Here is a 10,220-nt window from a genome sequence, read left to right as displayed (position 1 = left end):
TTGAACCCGCGGGCTCAGGCAATCCACTCACTTCAGCCTCCCAAAGCACTGGGATTACAGGTTGAGCCACCGATTTATATCTTACTTTCTAATTAAAAATTTAAGCTAGGTACAGTAGCTTGTGGCTATAGTCCCAGATACTCCCAGTTGAGGTGGGAGGTTCACTTGAGGCCAGGAGTTTAAGACCAGCCTGGGCAACATAGCAAGACCTTGTCTGTAAAGAAATAAAAATCAGCCAGGTGTGGTGGCATGCACCTTGTGGTCCCAGCAAGGGAGGCTGAAGCAGGAAGATCACTTGAGCCCAGGAGCTCTAGGTTACAGTGAGCTGTGGCAATACTATTACATTCCAGCCCAGGCAACAGAGTGAGACTCCGTCTCTTTCCAAAAAAACAAGCAAAACTAAAAATTAAAACATGCAAACTCCCATATACAAAAACCATACAGTGGCACTGTACCAGGAAAAAAGACTGAATACTTTCCTCCTAAGATCAGGAACAAAGCAAGAATGTCCACTCTCACAACTCCTATTCAACACTGTACTATAACCCCTAGCCAATGCAGTAAAGCAAGAAAAATAAAAGACATAGAATGAATGGAAGAAATGAAACTGACTTTTCAGGCAACATGGATTGTTTATGTAGAAAAAACAAGAACTGTACCAAAAACTCCTAGAACTAATAAATCAATTTGAAAATGTCATCGAGTATAAGGGCAACACAAAATGAACCAAATTTCAATACACTAGGAAAAAAACTGAAAACCAAATTGTTTTAAATACTATTGAAAATAGCTACAAAAAGATGAAGGAGTGGAACAAATCTAACAAAATATATACACAGTCTATATGCTGAAAACTACAAAATGCTGATGGAAGAAAACAAAGAACACCTAAATAACTGGCAAGACAGACTGTGTTCATAGACAAAGATTCCACATAGTAAAAATGTTCATTCTCCCCTAAATTGATCTATAGATTTAATGCACTTCTAATCAGTCTCAATATGATTTTTATAGATATAAACTTATTTTAAAATTTATATGGAAAAGCAAAGAAACTAGATCAATCAAAACAATTTAGAAAAAGAATGAAGTCAGAGAAATCATACTGTCTAATTTTAAGATTTAGTATAAAGCTACAATAATCAAGATAGTATGGTATGAAACAAAACAGAATCTAGAAACAAACCTACACATATAGGGCCAGTATTTTTTTTTTTTTTTTTGGTAAAAGTGTAAAAGCAATTCAATGAAGAAAGGATAGTCTCTTGAACAACCTGTGTTTTATTGCAATTAAACATTCACAGGTAAAAACTGAATCTTCATCCAAATCTCACACCTTAAGCAAAAATAAATTCAAGATGAATCAGAGTAAAATATAAAATGCAAAACAATAAGATAGTGAAAATAAAACACTGGGAAAATATTTGTAACCTGAGGTGTATGACACTGAAAGCATACTTCATAAAAGGAAAAACCAATAAACCGGACTTCACCAAAATTTAAGTTTGCTTTGCAAAAGATATTGGCTGGCACGGAGGCGTGCCTGAAGTCCCAGCTACCCAGCAGGAGGTTCAAATGAGCCCAAGAGTTCAAGGCTGTAGCACACTATGAACACATCTGTGAATAGCCACTGCACTCCAGGCTGGGGTAAAATCCTGTCAGGAGGAAGAGAAGGAAGAGAAAGAAGAAGGAGGAAAAAGAAGAAGATAATGACAATAATAATGTTAAGAGAATAACATATATGCTACACTGGGAGAAAATATTTGCAAATGACTTATCAGACCAAAAATAATAATAATATCCAAAACAGAACTTTTCAAGAATAAGAAAACAAACAAAAAAATGAGCAAATGTCAGTCTCAAAAGGCTGACTACTGTATGATTCTATTTATATACCATTCTCAGGGCAGGCACAGTGGCTCAAGCCTGCAATCTCAGCACTTTGGGAGGTGGAAGCAAGAGGCCAAGGGTTCGAGACCAGCCTGGGCAACTTGACAAGTCCTCGTCTCTACAATAAATCAAAAAATTAGCAGGGTATAGTGGTGCACGCCTGTACTTGGAAAACTGAGGCAGAAGGATCGCCTAAGCTCAGTAGGTCAAGGCTGTGGTGGCTGTGAGTGTGCCACTGCACTCCAGCCTGGGTGACAGAGTGAGATTCCAACTAAAAAAAAAAAAGGCAGAGTCTGCTGGTGTAGTCAAGCAAGTACATCATGATAAAGGCATTAATGGAAGAGTACATAAGACACAAAGACGGCTATTCCCCCCATCCAAAAAAACACTTCCTGGAGAACACAAGCCATTGATGACACCTGAGATGAGCAGGAACTACTAAGACTAAAGGGAAGAGCATTCCAGACAGAGAAAACAGCATCTAACAGAGAGATACAAAAGAATGTAGTATGCTAGCATACTTGAGAAACTACAAACAATTCCTCTCCCAAACACAAGCAAGCCACCCAAAAATTATGGTCAGGAATTGAAAAGCAGGTTCCCTCCAAGCAATACAAATAGGGTTTCAACCTGAAGCTCTAGACATGGCAGTTTTCAGGCTCAAATGAAGATCAGTACTTCTATTCCCTTGCTCCCCTTTGTTCACATCATTATAGTCATTGCATTTTCCATCACTTTTGTCAAGTTACAGTAAGGGCCTTATGGGGACATACAGGTGTCCTAACGTGTACACCCATAGCACCTAATGAAATGTGTTTCATAGTACAGGTTATCAGCAGCACAGTACTGGGATTAAAAGCACTGTGACTGGGGTCAGTCTACCTGGGTTCAAATATAGACTCAACCACTTGCTAGTTGTGTGACTTTGGACAAGTTGCTGAACTTCTCTGTGCCCTGATTTCCTCATTGATAATGTGAGAATAATAACAGTACCTACTCACTAGGCTGCTGTGACAAATATCTTAATTTATATAAAGTGTTTGACTCATAATAAGTACCATGTGCTTGCTGTTATCAATCAAAAAACATTAGCTATGTAAAATGAGGACTTTATGCAATCTCATAGTTTAAAAAGAAACCCAAATTTTTTTTTTCGAGATAGCTAGGGTCTTGCTCTGTCACCCATGCTGGAGTGAAGTAGCACAATCATATTTATTTTTGTGTGTGTGTGTGAGTTGGAGTCTCACTCTGTTGCCCAGACTGGAGTGCAGTGGCCGCTCCCAGCCACCGCAACCTCGACCTGCTGGGCTCCAGTGATCCTTCCACCTCAGCCTTCCAGTAGCTGGAACTACGGGCGCACACTACCACACCCGGCTAATTTTTTGATTTATTGTAGAGATGAGGTCTCGCCAAGTTGCCCAGGCGGGTCTCGAACCCACGGGCTCAGGCAATCCATGCACCTCAGCCTCCCAAGGCGCGGGATTACAGGCTGAGCCACCAAGCCCAATCTCAAATTCCTGGGCCTCAAGTGATCCTCCAACCTCAGCCTCCCAAGTAATTAAGTACCAGCATGCCTAGGTAATTTTTTGTTGTTGTTGTTCTAGGACGAGGTTTCACTATGTTGCCCAGACCAGTCTTGAACTCCTGGCCCCAAGTGATCCTTCTACCTTGGCCTGACCATGCAATGGGATTCCACATTACATTAAATATGTGCAAGACTGTACTCTAACAATGATAAAGTGTTGCTCAAGTGAAAGAAGAGCCAAATAAGTGAGGAGATATATATGTTTATGGATCAGAAGACTCAATATTGTTAAGACATCAAGTTTTCTGAAATTGACATATTCTCAATGTAATCCCAATCAAAATCTGGGCAGGCATTTTTGAAGAACTTGACGGACTGATTCTATATTTTATATGCAAGTACAAACAATCTAGAACAGCCAAAACAATTTTGAGAAAGAAAGAGTACTTAGACTACCTAATTTCAAGACTTAGTATAAAGCTACAGTAAACGAAGCAGTGTGGTATCAAGAGAAATGAAACCAAATGTCCATAAAAGGTTTGTACATGAATTTCATAATAGCTGTATTCATAATATACAAAAACTGGAAGCAACCCAAATATCCACCAATAGGTAAATGGAGAAAATGTAGTATAACCATACAATGGAATACCAGTCAGTAACAAAAGGGAATGAAAACATACAACAACATGGATAAATCTCAAATAATAGTGCTGAGTGGAAGAAGCCAGACCAAAAAATAAGTGCATACCGTATGATTCCTTTCATACAAAATTCTAGAAAATGCAATCTAATCTAATCTATAATCACAGAAAGCAAATCAGTGGTTAATTAGAGATGGGGTGGAAAGAAGAGACTAATTATAAAGGCGCATGAGGGAACTTGTGCAGTGATGACTGTGGTTATACAACTTTATTCATTTGTCAAAACTCATAAAATTGTTCACTTAAAATCAGTGCATCTTATTGTATGTAAATCATGACTCAATGTAAACAAAAAAGCCATCAGGTAGCACTTTTTAGAATAAAAGCATATTTTTGCTTTCCATACTCATGGGAATACAGGAAAGAATTACCATTCATTTCATGTTACTGATAACTCTGTATTACATTAGAATTGTGTAAACTTAGCATTATGACACAATCAAAATCATTGATGATTCTTGTATACCTATATGTCCTTCAAGTAAAGAATCAAAGGAAATTTACAAAAGAATTTTCTAATTCTGAATGAGGTACTCATTCTAGATAAAAAGTAAGAAGCAACAGTTTAACTAGGGAATCTGTTAGCATGCTTGTAATTGGCCTCAAAATTATCTAAGCTTGCCATGTTCCAGAGAACTGCAAAAAAAAAAAAAAAAAAAAAAGCACAAAGAAGATTTAAGAAATGAAAAACCTCTTTTGCCATCCAAAATTCAACACTGGTACTTCCAATTATTCTAATTCTACCCTACAGAAGTAACACTGCAAGAATCAAAAATACAGAAATTGTTCCTTAAAGCTAGAATTGAACCAGTCATAAGAAACATACAGAAGACATTCCTAATTTTAATCTCATTAAGTTCTCTCAGGAGAGCAACGCTTACCTGGTTAATTCTCCTGAGAAAAGATGTTTTTCTCTTTAACTCTCAAAAGATAAGTATTTTACTTGTTTTATATATTAAACAGTTATTTTAAAAGTACATCTCCATGTTGGCCCTCAAAACTTAAATTTTAAGAAATGTGTAACATAAGCCATATATGAGGACATAAACATTTACAGGGAGGAAAAAAAGGCAATTATCAAGTTCAAATAGTTCAGTATGTGGCATGTATATTTTATTAATTTGGTTAAGGCAATGTACTATCTTATCTTCCTACTCAAGTCTCACACACATTCATATCCAGGCCTTTATGGGCTCTATCTCTTCAAACTTACACCTTTTATGCTCTGCTTTTCTGTGTTCTTCCGGGTTCTTCCCACCTTTCACCACCTATCTTAATTGATACATATACCACAATCCCCTGATCCAGAAGCAACCTTTCTTCTGAATTCTGACAGTTCTTTTCTGAAGTGTCTTATGGCTCTTAACACCTTCTGTCTTATTCTATCTTCTTTTTAAGTACAGTGAAGTCTTCTAACATGAATGTCCTTGAAAGGAAGATCCCTGCTTTATATAGCCTTATAGCCCTCATAGCATTTAGGGCCTGTAACTACACATTTATGGGTGTCCTGCCTACAATGGAGAGGAAAACAATCAACAATGTTTTCAGTACTGTGTCCCATGTGCTGACTTATTAGTTGACATAAAAGGAAACAAATACCAATGATAGAGCTGCTCAAAAACTACAAGACACAGACACGCACATAGAATAATACAATATAATTTTTGTGTTGTAATAGAGAATAAATAGGGTGCTGTGGGGGGAATATTACGTATGTTGAAAACTGTTCTGATTCCACAAACTATATGTTAGGAAACTAAGCCTAGATTTTTGAAGGACCCTATAACTCGAAAGCCTTCAAGAATGGCATAATAAAGTCCCCTTAATCTCACAAAATTTCTTACACAACCTGAAACTAACACTCCACCTATAAAACAAGCTTACTGCAAACAGGAGCAGCAAATTTCCTTCTATTCTCATTAGGACTATCTGTAGTAACCAGGCCTGGTCTCATTTTCTTTAAACAGATTGCTCATCCATTCCACCTTTTCACATTTGTCTGAATCGTGCACCATTTCCATGTGCCACATGGAAGTCCCTACCTCCACGTGTGACCTGGCAGTGGGTACACCTAGTGCCAACCCTCAGCTGTGACCCAGGATCAGGTAGTCCCTCACCAGGGCCCCCACCTCAGACCCTCAGGTCCCAATCCACCCTCATGCCCCAAACTCTAATCTAAAACTACTTAACCTTTAGGGTTCTCCTCTCTCTTTTTTTTTTTTAATCCGAGTCTCACTCTGTCACCCAGATGGAGTACAGTGACATGTTCACGGCCACCACAGCCTCAACTTGCTGCACTCAAGTGATCCATCTCAGCTTTCCAAGTAGCTAGAAATACAGGTGTACACCACCACACCCATCTAATTTTTTTATTTATTGTAGAGATGAGGTCTCATCATGTTGCCCAGGCTGGTCTTGAACCCGTGGGCTCAAGTAATCCTCTCGCCTCTGCCTCCCAAAGTACTGGGATTTACAGGCGTGAGCTACCACACCCAGCTAGGGTTCTTCTCAATGTCTACTTCTTGAGCTCGCTAACTTACTACATCCCCCCAAGTGTGTAGTGTACTATCACTACTTAGCCTGTATCTCTTGTCTTAAAAATTAACAATAGGGGTGAAGTTGACTCTTAACATTTTACATATCTTAGAGTTAAGGAGAACTGGTTTCAAATCCCAGATCTGCCGGGCTCAGCCTGTAATCCCGCGCCTTTGGGAGGCTGAGGTGAGTGGATTGCCTGAGCCCGCGGGTTCGAGACCTGCCTGGGCAGCGAGACCTCATCTCTACAATAAATCAAAAATTACCGGGCGTGGTAGCACATGCCTGTAATTCTGGCTACTCGGAAGGCTGAGGCGGAAGGATCGCCGGAGCCCAGCAAGTCGAGGCTGCGGTGGCCAGGAGCGGCCACTGCACTCCAGTCTGGGCGACAGAGTGAGACTCCAACTCAAAAAAAAAAAAACACAAACCCCAGATCTGCTACTGTCTTGCAATGTAGTTTGTCAAGTTACTAAAATTCCTTGCATTTGTTTCCTTGTATTAAAATGAGAATTAAATTGGGTGATGTGTATAAAATGACTAGTACACACACACTCGTGCATACATACATAAATTCTTATATAATTTTATTACTTTCCTAGAAGGGAGACGAAGACTCTCTTTAAAATGCAAGAACGAAACAAAATGGGTACTAAAAACTGGATCAGTTATTTGATGTAAAGGAACCTCCCAACTTTTAAATGTGCCCTCAAAGAAACGCACAAAAGACATCCTAAGTAGATTTTTCTCATGTCTCCTACTGAAAACCATTTAAAACTCAAGAGGCAAGACACAGACCACATCCAGAGCTCTTAGGCTGGTGGCCTAACACTGACATCTTTCCCGAGTCTGTCTTCATCAGAACAAACCTGATGCTGAAAAAAAAGGTCAACAGAAGAATATAATATTCGATTATATAAGCCAAGGAATTCATAAATTAGCATTTTTAAGTCTGCATTTCCCCTCTGGAGCAAGCAAAAGCACTTCTGCAAATTTCAAACTCAAAAGAGAAAGTCCAAATGGGATGGAGGCTGAGTCATCTATTTAAAACCACCAGCCACTGCCCCACCCCGGAATGGGGACTCTATCGCGACCTACTCCAGTAGAGCCCTGGGCATCCCACACTCAGCCACAGCGCTAGCCTTCCAGAAGTCCCTACCTCCGAGCGTGTCCCGCCAGCAGGCGCACCTAGTCCCACCCTCGGCTCTGACCCAGGGTCAGGGAGCCTCACACCAGGACCCTCACCTCAGGTCCTAATCCAGGCTTCTACCCACGCCCGACACCGGCACTCACCCGGGCGGTGACCTTATACACTGTGTACCCCCTCGGGTGTCGCTGGGGCTCGGTGACAGTGTAGAAACGGGCCAGGTCGGCGCCTCGCTCCCGGGGAGAGGTCATCCTCCTGCCGCCTCTGCCGCCGCCGCCGCCGCCGCCCGCCGGGGAGCATCAGGGGAACGCGGCGCCGCCGCGATCCAGGTTCCCCACGCAGCGGCCAGGAGGCAAGGAGGCGGGGGCTCCACGGCGGCGTCCCGGCCGCACAGCTCTGCTTCCGGGTAGGAAGAGAAACTTCCGGTTCAGGCCTTGTCCCGCGTCCCGGGGGAGGGGAGACTCCACCTTAGTTTCTGGCCCCCATTCGTACAGGAGACTGACATGTGGGTGAAGATCAAAAGGCCGCACTACAGTCTCCATCACTCCACGGAGTCTCCTTGTACGCTAGCTCCGCCACCTTCTAGATTTCGTGAGAGCTGCTGTAGCCACGCCACATCGGTTAGAGCTTAGTCCTTCCCCAAACCCGGCCGGCCCTGGTGCAAACTTGTGTGGAGTCCCGGATGGATAGATACCCCAGCCTAGCATCTTCTTCCCTTACCTACTCCTGGGCTTTCATTTTAAATACCCACAACAAAATGTCAATACGCTCTCAGACACACCCTTCCTTCTTTCTAAGATGAATCCCCTTGAAGTGTGCACCTCTCTATAACACATCTGCATAGCAAGTCCCAACCCTGTATCAATCTTTGAAAAATCCCCTCAGATTCTAAAATCTGAAGCCTGTGTTTGGCTGGGGGGGGGGGGGAGGAAAATCACACTACCTCTCCAAGCCACTACAGACATAACACTTCCAGTTTCAGCTATCTTTTTGTAATCAGAGTTCTTTCTCATCCCCCAAAATATTCATTCCAAGTCTTTGCCATTCTCCCCAAACTTCTGTTCCTTTTCTTCTTGCTTTCCTACTCCTTGCCCTCCCATCCTTCTTTACAGGGAAAAAAAGAAAAGGAAAACGAAGCCGCTGCCCTTAGTACTGACAGATTCCTTCATCTTCTCACATTTCCATGGCAATCTGAGATGCACACATATCCCTTGCTGATTTTTAAGACTGATCACTTGTGCACTAATTCCATCCTCTTTGGCAGATCTAAAGACATTGTTCCATCAGTGACATCCAGGTTCTCCTTTCTCTATGTTTAATATCTTTCTCTCTCTGGCTCCTTCTTCTCAGCCTGTGTGTGACTACATCTGTCTATTATCCATTCATTAAACCTGAATTCACCACCTACTATGTGCCAGACATCATGCTAATTGAGCATTGGTGTTACAAAGATAGTCCCTGCTCTCAAGTACCATCTGGTAGAAAAAATAAAGAAGACACAATTAAAATATCTAGCAGAAAAAATAAAGACACAATTAAAATATATTGTGATAAGCACCATGACAAAGGTATATATGGAGAACTATAGAACACATCTATTCGTGATGTAAGATTATCTTAGGATTTCTGACCGAAACCTTTTCTGTGGCCGAATCTTGGAAGAGACACGAGAGCCAGGCAGAGAAGGGGATAAAGGGCATTATTCAAGTTGCCTTCTTTTCCTCCTTTCTTTCTCCTTCCCTTTGTTTTGTCAAAGTTGTTTAAGTTGTTTTTAAAGTAATCTACATTACTATTGCATCTTCAGCCCTTTATTCCCATATTCACTTCAATCTGGCTCTTATATTGCTACTATACTACTATATTGCTACTTTGAAACTGCTCTGAAAAAAAGTTCCTAATAACCTCATTTTACCCAGTACTTCCAAACTTTAAAAGTGTTTGTCCATATCCACCTTTTCAAAACTCTTGTGTGTCCCTAGCATATAAGTCAGCATAATCTTTTTTCTTTTATACTCAGATCACTCTCTCCTTTTTCAGTCTTCTCTGCTAGTTTCCCCTCCAGCCAGGAACTTGTAGTAGTCTTGTTTCTCAGAATTTTGCCTTTGATCCTTTGTTATTTATTCCCATTGACTCACAAGATTGTGTCTCCAGGCATATCTCTATCCCAAGGCTTGACTCATTTTATCAATATCTTTACCTGTATGGGGGAAACCCCCTAAAAACTGAATTTATTTATAAAAAGTTGTGTATTTATTTGTACCTGTTTCAACTTTAGTTACCTTCAAAGTACTCTCCTTTGATGTAATACACCTGTCAAGATGCTTTTTCCACTGCTCAGAACAGTTTTTGAACTCATTAATTTTTATGCCTTTTAGGACTTCTGCCATTTTTTATATTACCTCTTCTGCATATGCAAAATGTT

General features: G+C 40.9%; 1 protein-coding gene across 6 annotated transcripts in view; it reads right to left on the bottom strand.

The window, feature by feature from the left end:
• The window catches only part of RPS6KC1 (ribosomal protein S6 kinase C1), a 192,020-nt gene extending 183,818 nt beyond the window's left edge, over nt 1-8,202 (bottom strand). For 3 of the 6 annotated variants that reach the window (XM_008055161.2, XM_021710891.1, XM_008055166.2), the window contains exon 1: nt 7,945-8,202. In XM_008055161.2, coding sequence (XP_008053352.1) covers nt 7,945-8,049 — 105 coding nt within the window. In that variant the 5' untranslated portion in view covers nt 8,050-8,202. The remainder of the gene's footprint in view (nt 1-7,944) is intronic. The other 3 variants (XM_021710896.1, XM_021710889.1, XM_021710899.1) reach the window with 2 other exon arrangements.
• Between the last annotated feature and the right edge of the window lie 2,018 nt (nt 8,203-10,220).

Source organism: Carlito syrichta, unplaced genomic scaffold (genome assembly GCF_000164805.1).
Source record: "Carlito syrichta isolate Samal-C Ts95f unplaced genomic scaffold, Tarsius_syrichta-2.0.1 Scaffold80553, whole genome shotgun sequence".
Lineage (NCBI taxonomy): Eukaryota > Metazoa > Chordata > Mammalia > Primates > Tarsiidae > Carlito > Carlito syrichta.
The sequence above is the reverse complement of the archived record's forward strand: the minus strand, read 5'-3'. Positions and strand labels throughout refer to the sequence as shown.